We start from the raw sequence: 26,565 nt of genomic DNA, 5'->3' as shown, positions 1-26,565 counted from the left end.
CATTCATCTTGATCTTAGCATAATAAAAGTCTGGATTTGTAGATACAGATTCAACTGTCTTGAAGGAGATAAAATTTTCATGACAAAGCACAACAGAAGCCTAAAATGATATGGATATGAGCTACCAAACACCTAGTTTAACATCTAGGTATAAATAAAACCGTAATTATTGCTAGATTGAATACAAACAAAACCTTGGCATATTAGCTGGTATAAGGGTGTGTTACTTTCATAAACACTTGCAGTATTTTCTGCTTGTATAGAACATTGAGAACTTGAATGGATTGAAATACCTGCCTGCTGGACCGCCCAAGACATTGTATTTTCAACACGGACACCAGATTCTCAAATTCACCTGCCTGACAGTCAGGTTAAACTGCAGACATGTACATACGAAGATATACATCATGTTTCAGGATGACAAATCATTATTAATTCACTCTTAAAAATAAATAATGAATTCCAATGGGATAATATTATTCACTACCATACATACAAACTATATTTCTGGAAACAATCTGATATAATTAACATGACTAACTAACAATTCTAAAGGCTTGAAATTTTGAGCCCTTAAATTAAAGAAGCTTACACGCAACTCATCGACTTAGCAACACTAGGTATCAAATATGGCAGTCAACATCCCTATCACATTAACAACCGTAATGCATAAGATATTCCCAACAAATGACTGAAATTTTCTTCCACAGCATGTAAGTTTTAAGATTATTTGAATGAAAATAAGTGCAGTAAAAACCGCAATGCTTCCCTGAATATTTGAAACAGATACCTGCCTTCAATAATGTGTCACAAAAAGGTCACAAAAAGGTCATACAGGTCATGCAAATCTAGCTGAAACAACTAATGCCACTCAAGCAGAGCAGGAAACATTACTTGACTTAGTTCAACAAAACTGGACGCTCTATAAATATAATGTGTGTAAACAAGGATAACTTGAGGATTCACGTAACCACGGTAACTGTCAGCTGTCTGTATAGAATGAGGTAAGATATGATAATGACCACTACAGTTGGGGTTCATTGTCACTGTAGCAGTTTCTTCTTTAATATTTCGTACACCATCCTTTTCCTGAAGTAGGGCATGTGTTCCTGAAAACGACAAAAGGTGTCATTACTTGATAATAACAAAGATGGTGTTCATATTTGATTAATATGATGAATATATGCGCATTTGATGATAATGATGATGATGATGATGATGATTTGTTTGATGGGCATTTAGATGAGGTGCATGTTTGATGATTATAATGATGTGCATGTTTGATGAGTACGGTGATAATGATGTGTATGTTTGATCACTTAATGATGTGCAAGTATGATGAATGATGTGCATATCTGATGATGTGCATGTTTGATGATGATGATGATGATGTTGTACATGTACATGTTTATAATAATGTAATATGTTTATGTAATAATGTGCATGTTTGATTATGTAATGATGTGCATGTTTGATGATCTCCATGATTGACGAGTATGATGATAATGATAAGCATCTTTGTTGTTTATAATCATGTGATGTTTGAAGATGATAACGATGATGATGAGGAGGAGGGCAATGTGAAAATCCACATCTAAACGCATGTTCAAAGCACTACATTATCACACCAGTTAATGGCTCAATGTGCACTTGTTCTTCATTCTCAGCTCCCTGGGAGTTCCTAGTGAGATGTTGTAAAGTTAGCAGTTCACCTGTGTAAAACTGATAGGGGCTTCTCGTGTGATGTATTCAGCAAACTTGCAGGCAAACATTCCACAGTCACTACCGTTCATCTGTTGGGGGATGTCCTGGAATACAATCAAAACATTTTAGGATTACATTTTACAACATATTGGTTGAGTAACAACATATGGAGGAACAACTTCTTTATTCCAAACTTGTTTGAGTGTAGGTTTTTACTCTCACATTATCGACCTCTGTATGAGGACATACTATTGCATAAATAGATAGAGAATCTCACCAAAGTGTCTACTGATATCAAATATATCAACACGTGTTCATATAACTGATATCAGTAGACACAAGGGTAGGATTCTATTTATCATCCAAAATCATTCTTTATTAGCTTTCCCTGAAAAACGTACATCTCTGAACACAGCACTGCCATTTGATTTGCAGTGCAGCGATGTCATAGCAATGTGATATCGTCAAGTTCACAATGTCATTACATTGTCAGGGCATTGTGCAAAATCTACTCTCAAAACGATATCTCCTAAGAGAGAATTACACAGAGAGGAAATCAGCTCTGGCAACTCAGGCGGTATGATCAGTTTGGTGGTATATGGAGGGGTGGTATATGGAGGGGTGGTATATGGTGTGGCTATACAGCTTGTTCACCCTGACCTGAGCTACTCTACATATTGCATACTACAGTATGCATGACCCAAGGGGTCCAACGGCCCAAATGGCAGGTCCTGCTAACTTCATTAAATAGGGGAGCAGAGAATGTTATGAATGTTGCGTTCGTGTGAGACATGTTTTTATTGTTTATACAGTTTTATGACATCTATTCTGGTTTACTAACTTTACAATGTACAGACATCAGTTACTTTCACACTCCAATTCACTCTAGCCAGCACTGGAAACATCATTTGCTGCTGCTGCTTGCTGCCTAAAAGCCCGAATCAGAAATTTTAAACCATCTGTAGCTATCTACATAAGCAGTGGATCAATATGAAATCAAGAAACAGAAATAAAACTACTCACAGACTCTATTTGGAATTCCCATCCCGTGAAATCAAAGGCTTGTTTTTTCTTGTCCATTGATTCATCAGCAAGGTATTTTCTGAGGACAAACACAAGTTCATTTCAGATAATGCTTCAAACATCCTCAACCATGTCAACAACAGCTACTGCTTCATGAGTTTCATCTGGGACGAAATCTGCTAGTTTCCTCTGCAGCGTTTCATGCAGTCACCATTTTTGTCATGCGAAAATCTTTCACCCCTTCTAGTGAGTGAGGGGGGTTATTTTCACACCACTTTTTCCAATATTCAGCAGTATCATGGCTGGGAACAGTAGACATGGGCTTCACACATTGTACCCATGGTGAAGAATCAAACCTGGGTCTTCAACATGACCAGCAAATACCCTAACCACTGTCCCTCACACTTTACTGGGTCCAATCGAGATAATACAGTCAGGCCACGTTAGTCCGGACCCCGACAATCCGATTCCCGCGATATCCGAACAATTACTAGCTGTAACCAATCTTGTTTACTATGTAAACTCATTACCTGTTGATTCAGTAATCCGGTGCTTCACTCTCCGTATCCGAACGTTAATCAGCGGTAACAGATTAGCTAATTACACATAGTTTTGCTTCATTAATCCGGCGGTACATCAAAAAGGTTCAGATAATCTCTTCACACCATGAGCCCCATTCAGTGGTAATTGTTAAGTGACACTTGCGAGTTGAAGATGTCGTTAGTTTGTGATTTTGATCAATTAGTAGGTCTGACTTTTGGTTAGTTGGAGTAATACCTGTCATGCTTACTTCCTGTATAAAACACTGATCGCGTCAAAATGAGATCACCTGACGCTTGTCAGTCATAATGGCAAGTCCCGCCCATAGGCGTAAAAGATGTGAAATTACTGCCGCACAAAAAAAAGAGAAAACCCTAAAGCCAATTTTGATCTTATGTGTAAACATTTTGGTCAAGAATTCGGACATTCTATCGGCAATTTCGGACATTTTCGGACATCGGATATGTTTTGTGATTGGCTATGATAATTTGACAGACAGATGCAATCACGTGGTTGACACGTGATCTTACTTCGTGACAATGCTGCCAGTCACAAGTGTGCCAATGTCAAACTGACCAGTGTGAAAGTTAATTTCTTGCCCCCAAACACCACATCGCAATTCAGCCAATGGATGCTGACATCATGAGAACTTTCAAGGCCCACTACAAGAAATATCTCATCAAGCATTTCATCCAGTGTGCCGACGCAGTGTGAAGCACTGAGAAAACTGCCTGGTCCGAGGTAAAAAGCTCCACCATTCTGAACTGTTACCGTCATGTAGATTTCTTTCACAAGTGAGTTTTGTTACGTGTATGTATAATCTATCCAGACATGATTGTATGCATTGATTGGTTATTATATGAATATTCAAGTTATTATGTCTACAAACTGTAATAAAGTCTTTTGAAACTTGTATACGCTCGTATGTTTTTGTATTGCCATATCAAAGGGAAGTAACCCTACATTAGCTGTGTTCATAAAAGTTCGTTTCAGTAGTCCGTACGTTTCACTATCCGAACGTTTTTGATGAAAAACAGAAGCGTCCGGATTAACGCGGCCTGACTGTACACATGTATTTTAACTCTTTCATTTCTGTTAGCTTACTTGTCTAAATAAATGTGAACGAGTTTAATTTTACACCACACTCAGCAATATTCCAGCTACATGGCTGCGGTCTGTGAATAATCAAGTCTGGATCCCACAATCCAGTGATCAACAACATGAGCATCATTCTATGTAATTGGGATACCATCATGTGTCTCTAAATAAACATCTCTGAAGGGAAAATCTTGCTTTCATTGGTACAATATTTGTGTGATTATAGTATTTTTACGTTGTTTGAAAAGTTGTATGTGCAGTTCAAAGTTTTATGGCTAATGACACAGTCACTGATAAACCTCTGTATTGTCATACACCTCACTGTCTAGCTGTAGTGGCATATGTCAGTAATCATGCAAAAATATGGGGCAAACATCAGGCTTGTATGTTTTGATTGAACACACAATGCTGAAAAACAACAAACTTACTTTAGTCCCTGTAAACACTGTACATTTTTGCCTCCCATTGAATCAAAGTAGCTGATTTTCTTCTTTTTAAAATCAATCACCTGAAATCAGAAATGGAGGTGTGACAGTACTAATTCAAAAACTTGACATGACACCCAACAGGCATCCAAATGTTATCAATATTACCATCCAATAATTGAAAATTTTTGAAAATGAAAACATGAGAAACATTCTTAAGACTGTTTGTATTAACTAAAACATATAGTTCCAGGAATTAAAAATGTAAGTCATAAACGATGGTAGTTAACACCTAGTATCTATCGGACGAGTTGCTCACTGGATGCTGTAATCAGAATCTGATTATTATTACCCCGGATAACCCAAGGTGCCTGTTAAGGGACAAAAATTCGCCATCCCAGTCCGGAAGCGCGGGGTCCAGTTAGGCGAGTACAATTAATGAACGTAAGTTTCGTTTCACATAAAAATCGTCCAGAAAGCAGGGTTTCCGTATATGTGGGGTCCGAGTAAACGGTGTTCAATTGCACATCTGCAGCTGTGCAGCTGTTTCCCTCACAACTACTAGCAGCCATACACCAATGAACCCTACATGAAACTGATCAAGGACCCTACATGAACCTGAATGAATGAGTGTAGCTTTCTGTAATATTCCAGATACATCACAGCGGGACACCTCAGAAATAGGTTTGAACTGGAACAAATACAATACATCAGCAACTGCCAGCGATATCCTTAACAACTACTTACAGCCAAACACCAGTGAACTCCCAGATGAACTGGAACAAGGATGTAGTCGTGTGAAAAGACGTCCACCTTCCTTGTCCATCTTCTCACTGCTGAGTGGCCACCGTTCATTAATTTGGAATAAAAGAATGTGTTGAAGGCGTACACTTTGGGTCGATCCTCCTGCTCTCCTCTCTCTGTTAGCATGTTCATGTAGAAGTTGATGATCTGTGGGAAAAAGACCAGTTACCTCAAACTAGATCCAGGGCTCTGACACTCATATCTTGAGTGAGTGGGTGAGTGAGTGGATGAGCGAGTGGATGAGTGAGTGAGTGTGAGTTACATCTTTGGTGAGAGTGATTTTTACACCACCTTTATTCCACCAATATCATGGCTAAGGTCACCAGAAATGGGCATAACACATGGACCCATGTTGGGAATTGAACCCAGATCTTTGACAACGCTACTTCATTTACCTACATCTTTGGTGAAACTTACCATGTGTTACACATGGGGTTACAATGTATTTGTAAAAGTACACTGATCTCATTCTAAAAAGCATTGTGCATTCATAGCTTTCAGCCATGGAAGCTGTGTCAATTTGCACTAGTTAAGACGACAAGTTGTTAGGATTCTGTTTTTGTGGAAGCACTCGTAGCCAAGTAGGATCGGTCAATGACCTTATGTGCTGGAGATGTACTGCTGAGTGTGAGGGTTTAAATTCTGGATGGGATTCAGCCAGCAAAAGTACAAGAACATGACCTCTACCACGAAAATATAATTCTAATTACGACATTTCTTGAATGGTTTCTCTAACAAATTGTGCATTTAGTACAAAAAAGTGAGTGAGTGAGCATGGCTTCATGATGCTTTAAGCAATGTCACAACTGGGAACACTGAAAATGGGCTTCACAAATGTGGAGAATAGAACCTTTACCTTCGGCAAGACTCATGAACATTTTAACCATTCTGCTACCCCACTGCCCCATACAATGGGAAATGTGAAGTTCCATGTTAGAACTGATCTTCAGTATTCCATGCGTGTCGTAAGAGGCAACTAACTGGTGCGGTTGGTCAGGCTGGCTGACTTAGTTGACACATGTTACTGCATCCCAAATAGGAGATGCTGATGCTGTTGATCACTGGATGGTCTGGTCCTGACTTGATTATTTAAAGACAGCTGCCATATAGCTGGAATATCACTAAGTGCGGCAAAAAACTGAACTAAACTCACTCATAATTCAATGACTTGAAGATGTATGGACTTTCAAGAGTCTCAGTAAGTGAGTTTTACACCACTTTTAGCAATATGTCTGCAATATCAGAAGAAGTGACACCAGAAATCCACTGCCCCAGATTCTCAAAAGAATGACAGCCATGCTACATGATCCTTGTTTCTTGCAAGAGGCGTGCAAAGTGACCCTATCTTTACAAAAATTAAACAATGAAACGTTTGTGCTTAAATACAGCACTATCCCATAAATTTAATCCCAACATCTAACTGATGTAAAATGTAAGGTAAGCTGGTAACAAGCTTCACGTGATCACTAAAGGATCTTACTTCATCATTCAACCAGTTCAGGCCATCTAACGTTGCCATGTCTTTCCTTGTTATCTGCAGCCTGTACCCCTCCACCAGCACCTGGTCTGGAGGAAACCCTTTTAAGGCAGTAGAGATGATATTTTCCATATCACTTGTGATGTCTGGAACAAAGCGACTTCATTCATAATTTGTTGAATCAATAATGTATTGCATTTCATAAAGTATTATTAAGTAATAACAAATTTTTAATCTTCTGCAATTAATTTCAGATACACCAATTTTCAACATCCCACTGCAGTACTGTGCAGAGTTTCTCTTCTGTTTGATTTCACTTAATCCTATCCTAAACATATCTAAGGCATGTATATCAGTAAATCTACACTGTCTACCATTTCTCTGGTACTTGGGATTGCAGTTACCTGCCCTTGATTTTCATCAACACTATCAAAATAACAAAAGGAAGGTGCCTCAAATTACTTTGAAACCAACACCACCATCACTTTTTAATGAATATAAAGACATCAATTCCATCATTCATCAAAAAGACTTTTAAAGGTGCAAACACAGTCATGTATCCTGAGGGCTTTCTTTTACAGTCTGTCAGTTTTTCAATATTGAATTTGTTGGTAACTTAATTGTGATCTACAGGACAGGCTGCCATGTTGGTGATACTGCCAACCCAACATTGAGTCTGGTTTGCGACTCAGATCTAGACTGATACGTCTGGCTGAAACAGTATGCCATGGTATTAGTAGAACTGCAGTATTTCGCCTTTGGTTCAGCATACTGTTATGGATTCCAAAAACTTGATTCGTACCACCATTTTACCAACTCTTTTTAAATCTTTTCCCAAATGTATAAAAATCAGATCATTTTGTCAAAATCTACAAATTTCTTTGCATTTCTTTCCTTTTCTTCATTATCATCACCTCTTATATACCAAAACGGACTGAACTGAATAACGTGAACTGCAATATCATGGTAAAAATGTACCTGTTGTTTCAAAGGCATTTAGAAGTTGGAGGAATCAAACTAAAAGTGCTTTATGGTTCAGCTTCTTTATTATACAAGGTCACAACGTTTAGAGACAGGTTCTAGTCTCTTCTTCAGGTGAGGTGAGGTGAGGATAAAACTAAAGGGTTGTAGTATATATACACATAACAGTAGACTGATAACAATGGGTAACAAGATATACAGGTTTGTATTAATTGATGTACAGGCTTCGATTGGTTGATGTACAGGTTTCAACTTAAGTACAGGCTTCATCTGATTGGTGTGCAGACTTGTGTTGATTAGGTTAACGAGTTACAGGTAAAGATGTTTGGATAAAGATTAGTCACTGAGGATAAGGTGGTTCCATGCATTGGGTAAGTAAGAATGTACCTTTCAGAAAAGATTTCACCCCTATGTTTGAGAAGCACAGAAAGACCAATTTCTCAAATCAAAATCAAGGGTAAGGTATTTGAGATTACAAAAAGACACGGGTATGTAGGATTTAGTGAAGTTTACTTAAAAGTATCCCTTGTCTACATGCACAAAGCATGATGATAATGTAAGCCTATCATGGAGTATAGAGTTACAATGTGTCATGATGCTACATTTTTTTGGATTGGCACCCTGGGCCTAGATTTTCGAAGCTCTCTTAGCGCTAAGATAATCGTAACTAAATGTAAATGTATGGCACTTATGACTATCTTAGCACTAAGACAGCTTCGAAAATCTACGCCCTGGAGATGAAGAGGATGAGTATATCTTTGTGGCTATCAACATAGGACTAACCTGGTAACCGTTCTTCCTCTTCTTTCTCTGGTTCTAGTGGCGGTGGTTCCTCTAAAACTGGAGGTTCCTTATCCTCCAGCCTCATCCGTTCCTTAATCTAAAACACGAGGAGAAGAACTTTGAAAAAGCTGAGTAGGTCTATAGAAGTTAATCATTACTTTCTCATGCAGTCAACAAGTAGATAATTCTGGTAAAAAACTTTCAAAATATTTCAATACAGATTAAATTTTCACATTAACAGACGTACCATTTTCTCCAAATTCTGCTCCCGCTCTTTTCTCTGAAAAAAGTAAATGGCTGACTGAGTATGGTTTTAGCAACATTCTAAAAACATAGTGAACAGCAAAAGACATGCAAGTTTTGAAAAAATGAAATCTCATAAAAGTAAGTGTTTATGTTTATGTCTTCTATTAAAAATTCTTGACAAAAAAACAGTCATGTTTCTTTTTCTGTTCAGTATAGAACTGGAGACACAACAAATGGAGTTGTCAAAGAATCATTTATTAATTGCCCTTTGAACCATTCCGGAGTAAATCATCACACAGAGAACTGTTTCAAATTTAATGATTGATCACTGGTTTTAACAGCAATTGATTATGAAAATAAATTCATCAAATATACCACCACATATATAAATAAAAAATATCATTATACATGGTGGAAAATGCGTGTTAACACACAAGAGTTGTAAAGCCAGAAACTAAAAGTAACATACCCTTTCTTCATGCACTTTGGCGATTATTTCTGCTTCAGTGATCTTCCGATTCCTCTCTCTTGCTTCTGCTGAATAGCGATTTTTTCTGGAGCATAGAATGAGTGAGTGAAAGAGCGAGGTGATATGAAATGGTGTTGTAATTAAGAATATTTCACTCATATGTCAACGTGCATGCATGTGTATATCTGGCTGTTTGTAATAGCCAAGATTTAAGCTGGTTTTGTAGAGCTAGCTCACTGAGAGTCCATGCTGCAGAGTGCCCCACTCAAGACACATTAAACTCCAAGCTGACCAGTCCTTGTTGTACCAATTAATGCCGAACGCCAAGGTCCAACAAGTACCACCCTCCAAGTCACCCACCCAACCCTCATTACCACTCACCCATCTATCTGTACCTCCCTCATTTACATCCATTCACCCCTCCCTCCATCTTCCCACATCTACCTGTCCATCCTCGCTCACCAACCCATCTCTCATTCCCACCCACCCATCCATTCACCCACCCATCCTTCCTTCTATCCACCCCTCACTCATTCCCATCCCTCCATCCATCTTCCCACATATATCCCTCCATCCTCACACTCACCCACCCATCCTTCTTCACCACTCACCATCCATCCACCCTTCCAGCCATCTATTCACCCATCCATCCTTCCATCCATCCTTCCCTCCATCCTCCCATTCATTGCTGAGCATGAACAATGTAAATCAACTCACAAGTCCTCCACCCAACCCTCGCTGGCGTACGGTGACGTCTTGAATTCATGGGTCGTCTTCTCCAGACTGTGAACACATATATATTTCATACTGGACAATCCAAGGCTTGCCATACTCTATCTTGTGTACAAGTAACACAGAGAGGAAAGTTATACCTAACACAAGTTTAAAGACAAAACATGGAACAAACTCTGTCAAAGAAAACATGAGGCACCAACCTCAACATAGTTTAGAGATCTTTCTAAGAGAAGTGTAAAATTATAGTCTAAAGAACCTTTCAAATTCAATACGATAACAATAATATTACTCACTGCAAGAATATCTTCATTAACCATTAACATTCAAATACAGGGAAAAATATTCAATTGAAAGTCCAAACATCAAAATAACAGTGTTAATATTCATTCACAGGGCTCTGGACTTCAAGGTCATTTCAAGACAGTGTAGCATTGTCTTTGTCAACATAGTGGCCTATTGTGATTATACTTCACCATCAGTGATAAATTTCAATACGCTCACCTTGGCGATATCCTTTCTGAGATCTCATCATTCTTGTCGTCGGGAATCACAACTGTGAAGGATACAACAATAATGATATAGGAAATATACATATATATAAGATTTCTAAAACGATAGTATCCATCAACAGGTGCTCACTGGTGCTATTACTAAGTTAAAACCATGCAAATTATATAAACACATAATCTAGTCTAGCGGAATGCTGAGTGAAGAAGGTGCGATTAAAAGGTCTTTGAAAGATCTTTAAAAGAAATGGTCTTTGGATTTTTTTCTTAGTTCAGATGACAGAGACATCCAAACCTGGGGATTGCAAACTACGGCTGCAACGATTTTGTTCGATTCATCGAAAATCAAATCTGACACCTTCCTTTTGATTTTCCATAACCATTATCACAAATTCTATTGTATATATGAATATCATTCAAATTATTTCCATACAGTGGGAATGTAATTTTGACTCAACTCAAGCAGTTTCAAGAACTGAAATAAGGCAAATCGTGATTGCTTGAAGCCAGGCCTTATTATTCAATGAGACTTATTGGTAAACATTGCTAACTTGACGATGAATTTCACACTTACAATCTGACTTGAAATCTGATGTTTTTACTTGTATAAGAAATGAAATAAAAAGTGATTGAATCGAGGATCCAATCTTGAAAAGGGAATTGAATTGAGGTCTGGGGGAAGCCCTACTGCAAACTGGGAAGGCACAGTAAGACATCGTAGAAGTATATAGAGACTGATTAAGAATGACCTCATCGCTCAACACACTAAAACAATACATAACATTCTATATATTTTCAGGTTACTAATGCACTCTATGTTTACATTTGTTTTTGATTATATTCAATCTATATTGAATCCCAAACATGAAATTTTAAAATGAGACCCCCCCCGCCCCTCCCTCCCCAAAATGAATGTGTACATAAATCGGTTTGTTGCTTGCTATCTGTGTCTGTGCTGCGTTAGGATCCATTCAAGAATATGCCAGGTTTCAATCAATACAATATTAACTTTATATTATACTATATCATACTTTAATTATAAGCTTGTAGGTGATCATGAGTGAGTGACTTTAGTTTTATGCTGCACTCAGCAATATTCCAGCTATATGGCAGTGGTCTGTAAACCAGACAATCCAGTAATCATGGTGATAATGAATAATGGTCCACCTATTTGTTGATATCATAAACAATGGTCTACTCATATCCCTTTGACCTGTCTCAGGGTGATCATAAATAACAGGATATTTGTATAATAATGATCGTAACAGTTTACTTGTCTGTTGATGATAATGAATATAGCAGCCTTGCACTCTGTTTATGAAAATGAATGACAGTCTTCCAGTCTGTGGATGACAATGATAATGGTCTACCTGTGTGTTGATCACAAATAATGTACGAAGACTGTTGATGATCATGAATAATGGTCTACTTGTTTGTTGATGATGAATAATGGCCTTATAGGCTGTTGATAATCTGAATAATGGCCTACCTGTTTGTTGATCACAAATAATGGATAATGGCTGTTGATGATTGTGAATAATGGTCTACATGTTGATCATGAATAATGGTCTTGTGGTCTGTTGATAATGCTGATTAATGGTCTACCTGGTCATCACAAATAATGCATAATGGCTGTTGACCTAAAATAACAATTTACCTGTCTGTTGGTGAACTCGAAGCTTGGACAGGTTTCTCTGTTCCTTGCCTGTCCGAGACAAAGGCGTTGACTGGAAGACATCCAGCGCATTCTTCCTCCGCGTGGTCAGGAGTGTGCTGGAGATTGTGGGACGAGGAGTAGGGGACTTGGCTTTCAGCTCAGAGGCAAACACACTGTCATTGCCAAGGTAACTGTGACCAAGGATACTGTTGTTTCCCCTAGCAACCCAAACAAGATGTCTTTATTTGCTATTTACACACGAGATAAAATGACTTAATATCTAAATTTCATAGATTTGAACCTCTTTATTATTGGCAGGCATTGTGTTCCAATACTATAGATGATGCAAGGGAAACACTGTTCTCAAGCATTAAGTGAACCATCCTGGATATCTCCAGGGTATACTTCCAATGAATCTTCACTATACCCTGGATGCATCTATGGCTTAATCCGAAATTGAATTACCTCCCCTTGCTGGTTCTGCATTCTCACACTAGCCAATCAGCTAAGCCGTCATTGCAACTGAACTTGCCAGTGTCAACAAAAATAGCAGCTGCAGCTGCGAAAATTGGTTCCCAGTGGACTCAAAGTTGGAGGAAATCATACAGACACATTAATAAGTCCGTAAAAAAAAATATATGCCAGAACTCCTTCTGTCTCTTTCATGGACCCTGTGCATGGTTCGTGTTGCTAAGTTTAATTGGTTAGATCATTTAAAAAGTGAAAGTGAGGTGTGATTGGTTCGCTCAACTTCCCAGCGTATACACAATATTGGATAAAAGCCAGCCAAGGGAGGTAATAAATTTATCGGGCTTAGCTGTAGATGTATCCATGGTATAGTGGAGACTTATTGGAATGTAAGTCTGGACCATACAATCCAGTGATCAACAGCATTAGCATTGATCTGTGCAACTGGGAACTGATGACATTTCAACCAATTCAGCAAGCCTGACTAACCGATCATATTACTTGGCTGCAACAACAAGTATGGGTTTCTGAAGATCAATATTCTAACCTGACCTTAACCATGTTAACAGGTCTAATCATGAAAGACATGCTTGCACTCAAACTTCATGTACTTTTCTCACTCATTTAAAGAATATTCTCAACAAATATAGATTGTAAAGATTGTATCACTTTCAGCATGATTTAAGTCTACTTCAAGCACATTGTTCAGTATGGTTACATGATGTGCTTATTGAGAACTAAATTCTCATATACCACAAGCTAAAGAAGTTCTTGACATCAGGGCTTCACAGATTATTTTTTAAAACCACTTGCCACAGGGCAAGATCTGCCACCATACTGCACAATTAAAAACCAGAACTGCAGAATATATGTCCCTCATGCATAAGTGAGTGAGTGAGTGAGTATGGTTTCCACCACTTTGGGCAATATTCCAGCAATATCATGGCAGGGTAGGGAAACACCAGAAATGGGCTTCACACAATGTACCCCTGTGGGGAATTGAAGTACCCCACTCTCTACCTCATGAATGAATAACTGCATGCAGACTGCATTCATGACTAACACTTACCAGTTTGCAACTAAGTTTGGAATGTTTCTCATTTTTTTATTTTTCAATTCTTGGTTTAGTCAATCATTCAATGTTTGAGACCTGAATCATCAATCTCAACTGATATAACCAAAAAACATTACAATACTTACCCAAAATCGAAGGTAGTCGGTATCTTCAGCCTGCTAGATGAAGCGTCTGCTGTCTTGTCTCTGTTTTCTTCATTCAACCGAACAGAAGGGGCAAACGTCTGCAGCAGCTCACGATATCGTTTCTTCTCATCCAGACGCACACTCTGGGGTTCGAACAAATTTATTAAAATCTAAATATTTTAATTATTACCCTACCATAGGTCTTATGCATGTTACCTCAAGCTTCGCTTAAGAGATTAGACAGTCATTGATTTGCCATTCTCTAGAATGGCTACTTCATGTGTTGACAAAGGTACAGGAATGGAGGTGATGTCATCGCTCCTCGTGCATGTCATGTAAAAAAATCAATGACCTGCCTTTCCATAAATTATAAACCTATTTTGGAAATATTGTTCAGTACAACATTCCTATCCCCCTAGTACATGAGCATAAAATTGATGTTGTCACCTCTTGTGCAGTGAAGAGGCCTCTACTGCGAACAGATGGGGTGACCTGTCGGCGGCGGGGAGACCGCTGATCAGTCTGGACCTCTTGGTGATGGACGCTCTGCTCCCCATTCACACGGGGAGTTTCATTCACAGGTGCACTGCAGGCTGAATCACAAGGGAATGTGTGACAGTACAAGGAAATGAGCAATAATTCAAGGGAATATATCAAACTACATGGGAGGTGTGACAGTTCCACATGTTTTAGGAATGTGTTGTAGGTTAACATGTTCAGGGTGTGTGTGGAAGGTGAACATGTTCAAGGAATGTGTTGTAGGTGGACATGTTCAAGGATTGTGTTGTAGGTTAACATGTTCAAGGAAAGTGTTTTAGGCCAACATGTTTAACGAATGTGTTGCAAGTTAACACATTCAAGGAACATGTTGAGAGTGAACATGTTCAAGTAGTGTGTTGTAGGCGGGCATGTTCAAGGAGTGTGTTGTTGATTAACATGTTCAAGGAAAGTGTAGGCAAACATATTCAAGGAATGTGTTAAAGGTTAACATGTTCAAGGAGTGTTTTGTAGGTTAACATGTTTAAGGAGTGTGTGGTAGGTTAACATGTTTCAGGAATTTGTTTAAGGTTAGCATGTTCAAGGAGGATGTTGTAAGTTAACATGCAAAAGGAGAGCGATGCAGACTATCACTTTCAAGGAATGTGTGGGAGGTTAACATGTGCAAGGAATGTGTTGAAGGTTAACATGTTCAAGGAATGTGTTGTAGGTGAACATGTTCAAGGAGTGTGTTGTAGGTGAACATGTTCAAAGAATGTTGTAGGTAAACATGTTCAAGAAGCATTGTAGGTTAATATGTTCAAGCAGTGTCTTGCAGGTTAACGTATTAAAGTAGCGTGCTGTAGGCTATTATTTTCAAGGAGTGTGTTGTAGGTTAACATGTTCAAGGAGTGTGTTGCTGGTTAACATTTTCAAGTAGCGTGTTACCTAAGAAATCTGTGTCATTTGAAAGAATGTATGACTGTTGAAACAGTCGTCATAGAAGGTGTAACCATGGTAACATTTCAACAGAACAAACAGATCAAGTTTCTTGTTACAAATTCTACCATGTATACAAAAAAAGTGTCAAAATGCTGTGGTACAGATTAATACATGGTCAGAGCATCTCTGTCAAACATAAATTTTGATAAGAGCTATTAACATTAATCATCTTTCACATTTTCAATAACTGAAACATTTTATCAACAGTCTTTGGCAAGAATATACACACAATATGTCAATGCCTGACTTAAACTTTCTGACTGGACAGAAAATCCGACATCAACAATGACACAGCTATAATGGTACCAATCACTGTACTCACTTGAGGCAGCCATGTCTGTGTGGATGGGTGGTCTACCATGAATCTGCAAGGAAAAGGATATGCAAAGAGTTAACTATGAGACACCATTTTTGAAAGACACTGAAGTATACTTTCACTGAATGCTTCATGTAAGTGAGGCTGGATATCAAGAATATATATGGAATTCTGTGACTATGAGAAATCCCTGGATATGCATTAAAAAAGTGAATTATTTCTGAAAAAATGGGAAGGAAAAGAGAGTTTGAACCCCATGAACTTACCTCCACCTCTGGATACGCCAACAAAAACAGTCTAATAAAGCTGCTACTAATACACTATGATGCTAACGAATATTTCTTCATGAATACCTTACATTTGAGAAATTAAAACAACAAATGTCATGTAATTGCTGAAGCGACTTTCAAAAACACAAGCAATCAGTTTTAGTCGTGCAGTCAGGAAGGATGTCTCAAAAGTGATTATTCGTAAGGCTTTGGGTATTCCTGTATGCTTCAGGAAAACTAGAACCTCTTCCCCAGTGCGATGCGCAAATGTTTCTTCCAGACAGTCATGTAATGACTGGATCTATGGAATCTCCATACCCCTCATTGAAAACAGACAAGCTACCCACTACATTCTTGTGTGTCATATATCTTCGGCATATGAGGGATTTTGTGTATTCACAATTGCTTGTATTAGTCAAGCTGGGTCTAAGTCTAAGTAACTGTTCTGATTGGATACAATGAAGGAATATAACTCATGCTGCAATTTTTTTTATGCCACTATGGGATTTTATTGGAACTGGGAAATATGGCCGTATAAGAACAGAGGTTCATAGGAAGATATGACAAGTAACATCTGTGGGAAGTGAATGGAGTACACCATGGCAGGACTACAATCAAATGTGTAGGACATTCTGCTTTGGTGAAATCTATGGGCAAGCTGACAATCCTAGAAAATGGAAATTGATTCAACCTTTGTTTAAAACCACAATCATATCTGACATACCTAATACACACAGTACTGCAAACTGTGGTGAACTAGGCCACACGACCTTTGTGTTTCACACAATCAGTTTCAGACACTAATATCACTTTGACACATGGATGGTTCATGATTATTGACCAGGTCAGGGATTTGAAGGACTTGCCTCAAGCCTTGTCAAGTAATATAAAAAACATCAGCCTTGCAAGTTTAGCTGATAAAAGACTACATTATAACAGCTTGACTGAGCTATATACTGTGCAAAGCTGATTTATATTACCAAAATGTACAAAAGCGATGTTTTAGTGATGTTTTGAAAAGTACACTAAAAGTGGGGTTAGTCTTAGTAGGCTAATAATAAGAATGTGATGCAACACAAACTGGTACACAACTCTTGTAACCAAGGCAACCTTCTCATGGCACACATACCTGAGTGTGAACAGAGCCTCCATTGGTTGTAGGCACCTTCACTGTAGGCCTGACTGCAGGATGCTGCTCCTGATGATGTGGTCGTTGGCGCTGGCGCCATCGGCTGTTTTCTGGTAATTCCCTCACACCAAAGTCTGTGGAAAAACTGCCTGATCCTCGTTGCCGCACCCATTGGGCCATCTTGTTGACTGGTAGCTTCAGGTAAGACCAGACTGTACCAGGAATAAACAAAGAAAATGTTATTCTTTATTCAGAATCAAGGCTTTATTAGTGTGATAGTAAAATGGCATTGCACTACAACATGGCAGTTCACCTGGACATGTAGTTGACTAGGGGTGCCATGCCAGGATTCAGTATGTATCGCAGAACACAGCTCTCGGTTCGGTTCAGTAACAAGAAAATTCTATAGGATAAATGTTTTCATGGAAAGGCACTGTTAGCTTGGTTAAAGTTCCGAGGGAGTATATCTTCTTGGAATGTGGAACCAAACAAAAGTGCCTTTTCATGACTTCTTCCATAGAATAGAGTTCTTAGCAAGATATTTGAATGAGTTCTTAACAAGAGATTTGAACGTTGTTTTATTTCTAATCATACAGGTGAGAATAACGTGACTTTAAATCTCTGCAGATAAATTTGAGTGTGATTTTTTAGCAACAGATGCAAGAAAATCGTGACATCGTGGCCCAAGTCAGTCCCTGCTGAACCAAAAACAAAATATTGCAGTAAGATATCAATAAGAGCCAGAGAGCTCATTGGTTATAAATAAAATATGTCCCATCAGATTGCCAACTCCTTCAGTGCAGGGTCTTGATTTTCGAAGATCTCTTAACGCTACGTTTATCATATGTTAATGTTAATGTATGGCAGTTACAACTATCTTAGCGCTAGAACTAAGACTCAAGAGCGCTTTGAAAATTTAGGGCCAGGGCAGGTTAAGGCAATGGTCATAAATGGTGAACAGGCATGGCACAATCCTGTTTGTGATGAATAAATGTCTGTAAAGTCATTATGACAGTAAGGTGTGAGTGTCCCTGAAAGAATGGTGATTACCACTCTGACAGGTGCCATCAATTCAACATGTTTGGTACAAGTCATTTGTGTATACTGTATAAATAAACAAGAAACAAGTTACTGCTTCAAAATCTGAGCAGGGACTTGGGCTCGGAATCGAAAAACCACAATTTTTTTGAGTTTAGGAAGACCTTAGCTCCAAAAGTGCTGCTTCAATTTTTAATCTGCATGTCTCATTTTGTAGGAAAATGTATTGGCCTGAATGTGTGCATACCTTCAAATAAATACAGTGATCATTGTTGAATTCACACTAAAGCAAACTTGGTGTGTTCACCTGGTTACATCCCTTTCCTTTTAAGTGCTTGTACCCGGTTAGTGACAATATATTCCTTGATGGCAGTTTTTAGCATTACATGCCCTGTGTAATAAACCACAAAAAGTGACTTTCAAAAACACATTCAACTTACATGATGTGCCTGTAGATTCCTTTTTAGGTCTCTTAACTTCAACAATCTCAATATCGGAATCTTGACCATCACTGAAACAAAGTGCATACATGCGGAGCAATGAAGAAAAACAAAAGTTGATGGAGAAACAGCATGAAAACTAAACACAACACAGTTCATTACAACCCTTGACTTTTGAAATATCAAGTAGTCAATTTGTGAAAAAGAAGTTAGTTCATGTCTTGATTTCAGATATGACTTATAGGCATATTGATGCATTTAGAATGACTATCAACATGATTCGAAGGTGGAGATAAGAAGTATGAATGCCAATAGAAACCAATATTTTAATTGTTATTGTTTAGACATCAGTTATGAAGTACCCACTGTAAGAACTCGAAAGCATGACTATACTTAACTTGCACTTTTAATAAAAGGTTGCAGAAGCAGGGCTCCAGATAACTTTTCATCATGATGAGTACATACTCCTTATTTATACAATATATGAGTACTGGCATTCTCTTCCCACAGTGGTTACTTGTCATATCTTCCTACGTAACCTCTGTTCTAATATGACCCTTTCATGGTGCAAGTGTTCGACTCGTGATTGGAGGCAATCAGATTTAATAGTGCAATCAGCGACCTTGTTTCAAAAGTGATCGTTCGCAAGATCTCGGTAATTTCCGGATGCATCGTGAAAACTAGAACCTCTTCCCGAGCGCGATACTCAGATGTTTCTTCTAGACAGAACTCAGTCATGTCATATTTGTTTCTCCACATTGCTTGCATTTGTCAAGTTGGATCTAGGTCGATGTAACACATGTTCTGATTGGACAGAAAAAAGGGAGACAAATCTGCTGCCATTTTTTGTCGGTAGGGGATTTTATGAGAACCGCAAAATATGGCCATATTAGAACAGAGGTTCGTAGGAAGATATGACAAGTAACCTCTGTGGGAAGAGAATGGAGCACTGGAAAAATGTAAGAGGACACTTACAGTACTGAATGGAACGTATCAGTAATCTTGTGTTTCATTTCATATACATATATACTACAACATTTGCTACTCTTGTGTAAACAGGTCAATAAACAATGATGTTTCTGACAAATACATCTGTAAATGATTCTAACAATGTGCACCCTTGCTGCGGTGCGTATCTGCTACATTTTCTACATTATCCCCTGCCGTACTGTGCATATGTTTTATCCGTATGTACACCGATACGGCCTTTATCTGGAGCCCTGAGAAGTACATCATTCATATCGTACGATCAAGCTGTCAAGAGTTGAATATACATGTTAAAATATATTCCAAATGTTTAATGTTTTGAAAAATAATCAGCTTAAGCAAATGGTAATGTTTTTCATGATCCTTTCATCATTCAGAACCTTACTTTCAAAGTGATGTGTGAAAAACAGCCTAGTGGTTTTGATTCTTATTTAATACTTAGGATGTTGTGAGTTAAGACATATTGGAGATTGCTGTCAATATATAGAGTCATACTTATTTCATACTTAACAATTCTGGTGAAATCATTTGAGAAAAATGGGATAATATCTTACATGTGTCATGAAAATATAGGTGACTAGAGTGCTCAAAATAGTCAAATGTCAGGTGCCAATTGTACTCATAATAAAGTTTTACATGCTTTTCTTTCAGGTAAGTAACCTGAGTTCTGAAAAAAAACTGTAGGTAGAATAATATAAGTTACTTTAATCGGGCTGCTAATTGTATGAATATCCTCAAAATCAAAACATCAAAATTCCATACTCCGATTAAACAACTGTTACATGTAAATGTGGATGTCCCCGATCTGTTTAGCATACTAAATTACCTTCAAGCAGTTGAAGTCATGATTGGAGGTGATGGAGATTTTAAATATTTAAAGAATTCACGACAGAAAAGAGAACATAATATTTTACGAGGGTAATGACAAAATTACGTGTTCCATCTCAGCGGTACATGTTCAGTAGACCGATTTTTGTTTCAACGATATCCAGGCGGTGTGTAATCAAATACACTTAGGAAACCAAACACTGGAGTGTATCGAACGCTTTTGAAGACTAGTGATCAGCGGCTTAGATCGACCGGCGTAATGTTTACAAACTAGGGGAAAATAGCGCTGTTTTCATTATGGTGTTTTATACACTTATTGACACCTGCAGACAACATACACTTACGTTTCATCCGTAATTCTTTTGCGTTTTCTTGAAACACTGAGGTTTGATTCCTCGTGGGATGGTTGGAAAATAAACGACTTTATCTTATCGGACACTGAACTGAACATTTGTATTGTGTACGATGTCAGACTGCATGGAAAATCCCTTTCTCGCGCGAGCGCAACCGGAAGTTTAAATGTCGGCTTTCTTTACAAAAGAGCATACAGAGTTACGTCCCTTAGAAATTTTCTTTTGATCCATTCGAATTTAATTCCAATGTTCATACTAGTTTGATTATTGTACGTTTCATTGCAGTGAACCTCGGTTAATGTTGTAATTAATCTATTATCAAAGTAGATGACACATAAATTGATTCATAAATGAGTTGGACGTAATAAACCTACTCGGATGAGAAGTTACCAGGTTCAAATGTCAAGTAAACAGTAGCATTAAGCAGTTAGAGACACACGTAAACTAACCTCCTGCACTTGACTTTGTTTTGGGGAAAATTCTGCGTGATCCCAATTTTCCTCACATCGGGTGAGCGTTCGATTACATCATTAAGGTGGCAAGAACTGTCTTGTGAAGTGTGGAGAAAATATGAGAATCAGAGGCCACCTAAAGGGAATGGAAAATGGGTTGTAGTCAAATGGGCCGAAAGGCAAAACGGCCGAAAAAAGACCAAATCGACCAAAATCAAAACTCATCAAAGAAAAAGGACAGAAAAGTTAATAAACCACTAATAAAAAAGTGTAAATGGTGTTTAGTTATATATATAATTAAGATGTCTTAGGAAGAAGATTTACTACAGACGCCGCATACGCCCCTGTAAGGCAATTGTTGCTGAGACCAAGTCCACAGGAGTGCCAGGCAATCATACCAGGCACAGCAGAGACAGGCAAACTTGTCTCAGTCCAAGTAAGAGAGCAATACAATGAATCGGCATGTTATTACAATAAAGACAATGGTATGTTTACATAGCAGAGAGGTTTGAGAGTCTATGATTTCTTGGTGATGCACCAGGCGCTAGGGAGGTAAACCTCGATCCCTGTTGATCTCGGGCACTAATCTTCTTATGTTGATTGACTCAAGTAGTTTTCTTTTGAACCAATTACTGATGTTGGAAGCCATGATTCAAGCGTGATGCCAGTTGATAGCGTGTGTGTTGCCAGCTGACAGAGTGATTTGGATTTTTGACAATGTGTTCTGAAGTTGAAAAATCTCATCTCAAACCTACACTCTATTTATTTATTTATTTATTTATTTATTTATTTATTTATTTATTTATTTATTTATTTATTTATTTATTTATTTATTTATTTATTTATTTATTTATTTAGCAGTAGTTAATTGGATCCAAACTGCTAGTGAACTATTAATCGAACTTCTCTAATTTCTTTAATTGCTATTTTGAGATGCTAACGAATCGAGTTGATTCGAAATCATATCATTTAACTTTGTTGTTTAGGTGAAGAAGGCTGCAACACATGCAAGACATGTTCAAGTCTGCCAGGTCCACAGCCGAGGATGACACCATTTATTCATTTAGTTCAAGAGTGTATGCCTCAAGTATGCTTGAATGAACCAGTAAGAAACTGAAAGTAGTGTAGTACATGAGCCGGATATACCAGTTCTGGAATGAACTGATACTTTCGCGCCTTAATTTCTGGGGCCTATATTATGAACTATGAATCCGTCATCAAATGCAACGACATGCTGGAATGAAACTCAACGTTAGTGGCTCTGATACTTTAAAGCTTATAAGCTTTAACATATGAACTATATGTATTGCTTTTCGTGCGATCCGTATGACTGAGAGTAAGGCCCATTTGACTCGGCACTTCTCGTCCCTTTTGTCCTTCGGTCCATTTGATTAGATCCCCAATTACCCCCTTCGAGTGACAGAAGGAGACTTCAAAATTAAGTGATACCTGTAACAATCTACAGCCGTTTGCATGAGGTAATCTCGACGCCTGACTGTAGCTGCGTTGAAAACTGCAAGATGACTTCCTGTATTGTGAATAATGTACTTCACAGAGGGTTCGGACGTGTTCAACCCAGGTGTTCTTTCAACAGACTCTATATGTTTCTTTGATTCTTTTGTTTATTGCTGGTTTCTTAAGTCCAAAACTTAGACAATTCATTCGCTATGTACTCACTGAAACGAATAAGGGAACATATGAGAGTACAAGTGTTCCTTTATTCTCTTCAAGGTGTCTTCACTGGGTATTCATTGCACTGTGAGTGAAATTCTGGAAATATAGAAAGAAATACTAGTACTTTCATGCGTTCTCTTATTCGTTTCTATGACCATAGTTGTTTTTTATTTATTTATTTATTTATTTATTTATTTATTTATTTATTTATTTATTTATTTATTTATTTATTTATTTATTTATTTATTTATTTATTTATTTATTTATTTATTTATTTATTTATTTATTTCACACACTGTACCCGTATCAACTAGAGGACGAACCATTCTAGTCAACAATTGCACCTGCTCAAACGAGGATGGGGTTCGTTTCAAGCACATGACACTTTTTGCATCCACGTGAAACTGTGTACACATTAGGCACGCACGTATAATGGCCCTTTAGTGCCATAATTTTCAAAAGGAAGACATACTTCTGAGGATTATTTCTGAGTCCAATCATGATACAATTTCTTACCGAACGTTGGCAGTCGATGATTCCCATTACCCAAAGGCACCAATGTTGTACAGATATAAATAAAACTATATATCTGAATCCGGCTTAGAACTTGTCTTCAGGAACTCATGCTTGTCGTAAAGGACGACTGACGGCATCGGGTGGTCTGGTTCGGTGATTTAGTCAACAAAATACCATGTCATCGTATCCCAATTATTCGCCGGCGGAAAATATGGATGAAATAGAAATGTATTTCAAGTGGTCATCGTCCATATATTAACAGGTCCCATATATACAGGGTGAGTGAGATTTGAGTTTTACACCGCCTTTTGCAATATTCCAGCAATATCGCGGCTGTGATGCCAGAAATTGGCTTCACACATTTGTACCCATGTGCAGAGTCGAACCTATGTCTTCAGCGAGACGAACGAACGCTTTAACCACTATGTACTACCCCACTGCCCCAGTATATGTGGAATTGAGAATGTAGGACACACTGATCCACTGACCCGTGTAATAATGCACCGTTTTAAGTCGGCCTTAGTGTTGGGCGATTGCAAATATATACATTATCAGGATTAACCCATTGTTGAACACCGTGAGTCCTCGAATAGGGATATCTTGGATCATGTCCTGGGCTTTGATCGTAGCTGACGTCTTCTCTTCAAGAATGATATAATTTGGTTCCGAAAGCTCCATATATGAAAAGTTCAAATAGTCCGTCCTAAGGTGTTCTATGTCGTCTTTTACAATCAAACACCTGAGAATCTTTTTCGATGAATATTTTCTATCAAAATGAATGCAAAATGAAATCAAAGAGTTACATATACAGGTATATTTCTTTACAAAGTGGATATTTATAAACATGGTGATTTCGAACACAAACAGCTTTGTTGCTTTGTACATACTGTACACCGGAGAACACTACAGAGATTCATCGGACCTGCATAGGCACAAATAGTGGTAACATCGCTTTGTCTGGGAAATTATACGAACCAGTCATGTTATCCTAACAAACTGGGTTCACTGATTCAGAACCGTGGAAAATAAATCGATCCATCGTGTTGTGTATACTAGTATACACTGCCACAGAAAAAAAACACAATTACATGTATAGCATGTTCAACACATCAATCAACACAAATTATCTCCAAGAACCACCACTTCCCCACCCCACCCCACCTCACCCAGAATCTAATAGGTCTCCATATCCAGGTGAATCACACAAAAGAAAGTTTTAAAAAGACAGTCCCATTCCTACTGCATTCATGCCATGAGGGTGAAGTGGGATAGCCTAGTCGCGCCAAGAGCGTTTCCCACATGGCTGCCATTTGGAGAGACCTTTTCTGACTCCGGGAACAAGAAATAAACGATATTAGGTCGAATCGTGCACGAAGTCTGCTAAAGAGCGGTTTTAAGGTTTAAGTAGGTGAGATTTGAGATTTACGCCGCTTTTAGCAATATTCCAGTAATATATCACGTCGGGGACTTAACACATTGTATCCATGTGGTGTATCGAACACGACCGGGTCTTCGGAGCGAGCAAACGCATTAACCACTAGGCTATCCACCACCCCGTAAGAGTTAAGACAAACTATGAGTTCAGTTAATATTATGATCCAGGTGGTACATGGACGTTCTTCGCTCCGATATTGCTAGAATTAAAAGCGGTGTAAAATATGATCACATATACTACTTCACTGAACTATAGCCTACATATGTACTTCCCTAATGGACCCGTGGAGGTCCCGGGGTAGAATAGGCCTTCAGCAACCCATGCTTGCTATAAAAGGCAACTCTGCTTGTCGTAAGAGGCGGCTAAGGGGATAGGGTAATCAGGCTCGCAGATTTGGTTGACACATGCCATCGGCTCCCAATTGCGCAGATCTATGTTCATGTTGTTCGTCACTGGATTGTCTGGTCCAGACTCGATTATTTACAGACCGCCGCCATATAGCTGGAATATTGCTGAGTGCTGCGTAAAACTAAACCCACTCCCTCACTACTTCCCTACCGTAGTTGTTAATAAAACCGTGCACGGCAGTATTATTGTCGTCACGATAGCCTACAAATAGATGTGACGAGGTAAGCCAGTAGAGCCATGGTATTATAAAACACAATCGAGCAATTGTTTGCTTTGTGATGACGATGCTTTACTGGGGGTTGCTTTGTTGTTTAACGCCGCACTTAGCAATGTTTGATCTATATGGCGAAGGTCTGTAAAGAATCGCCTCTGGACCATACAATGTGTGAACAGTACGAGCATTTGAGATGCGATGACGTGTCAACTCAGTCAGCGAGCCTGACCACCTGATCCCGTTAGTCCACATTTCTGACCCCTATCTTCACGCATCCTCTCAAAAACATTAAACACCCCACAAGCATGGAGATTAGAGGTAGGCTAATGGTTAAATCGTTCCCTCATCAAACTTTGGCCAGAATGGCTGCTGAAAGCGATGGAAAACAAAATGAACTCACTTTGTAGCGTACCCCCTCACATGTCATGTAAATTAATGGCAATTGTTTATTTTGATATTAATATTTAATCAAGTATTTTAGCATTGTTCTCTCGCATTGCAAAGACCACCCACCCCCGCAAAAAACAAACAAACAAGAAAAACAAAACAAACAAAAAACCAAAAACAAAAAACAAACAAACAAGAAACAGAAAAAAACCCCAACAAAACAAACAGACAAAATAAAAACAAAATAGAAAAAACCCCAAAACCAACAAAACAAATTAAAAAACCCAAAACAAAACAAAAAACAAAACAAAATAATAATGAGTGAGAGAGAAGACACCCCCCCCAAAAAAAAGAAGAAAAACAACAACACAAAAACAAAAACAACCCCCCCTCCAAAAAAACCCCCAAAACCCCCAAAACAAACCGAGCCAAAACAAACCAAAAAAACCCCCAAAAGAACATCAACCCCAAACAAAGAAACAAACAAGCAAACAAACGAAGCACAAAAACAACACAAAAACAAG

The 26,565-nt window shown here is 38.3% G+C and overlaps 1 protein-coding gene across 1 annotated transcript; it reads right to left on the bottom strand.

The window, feature by feature from the left end:
* Positions 1-947: 947 nt before the first annotated feature.
* On the bottom strand, positions 948-21,113 carry LOC137256191 (sentrin-specific protease 1-like). Its single transcript, XM_067793908.1, has 18 exons — positions 20,947-21,113; positions 18,788-18,858; positions 17,310-17,521; positions 15,918-15,960; positions 14,564-14,709; positions 14,117-14,259; positions 12,449-12,666; positions 10,787-10,838; positions 10,268-10,333; positions 9,551-9,635; positions 9,083-9,115; positions 8,836-8,932; positions 7,075-7,217; positions 5,538-5,741; positions 4,794-4,873; positions 2,728-2,806; positions 1,713-1,808; positions 948-1,109 (listed from the first exon to the last, which is right to left on the bottom strand). The coding sequence occupies exons 1-18, from the start codon at positions 21,051-21,053 to the stop codon at positions 1,044-1,046; spliced, it is 1,941 nt and encodes a 646-aa protein (XP_067650009.1). The 5' UTR covers positions 21,054-21,113; the 3' UTR covers positions 948-1,043.
* Between the last annotated feature and the right edge of the window lie 5,452 nt (positions 21,114-26,565).

This window comes from Haliotis asinina, chromosome 11, assembly GCF_037392515.1.
Source record: "Haliotis asinina isolate JCU_RB_2024 chromosome 11, JCU_Hal_asi_v2, whole genome shotgun sequence".
In the NCBI taxonomy this organism is placed as follows: domain Eukaryota; kingdom Metazoa; phylum Mollusca; class Gastropoda; order Lepetellida; family Haliotidae; genus Haliotis; species Haliotis asinina.
The sequence above is the reverse complement of the archived record's forward strand: the minus strand, read 5'-3'. Positions and strand labels throughout refer to the sequence as shown.

Bases quoted from the DNA above. Each gene is read 5' to 3' on its own strand.
- LOC137256191 (XM_067793908.1), bottom strand. From the start codon at position 21,053: ATGTTCAGTTCAGTGTCCGATAAGATAAAGTCGTTTATTTTCCAACCA. The intron at 14,260-14,563 runs GTGACAACATCA...TTCGAACCCCAG, and splicing joins GCCTCTTCACTGCACAAGAG to AGTGTGCGTCTGGATGAGAA. The intron at 9,116-9,550 runs GTATGTTACTTT...TACTTTTTTCAG, and splicing joins CCAAAGTGCATGAAGAAAGG to AGAAAAGAGCGGGAGCAGAA.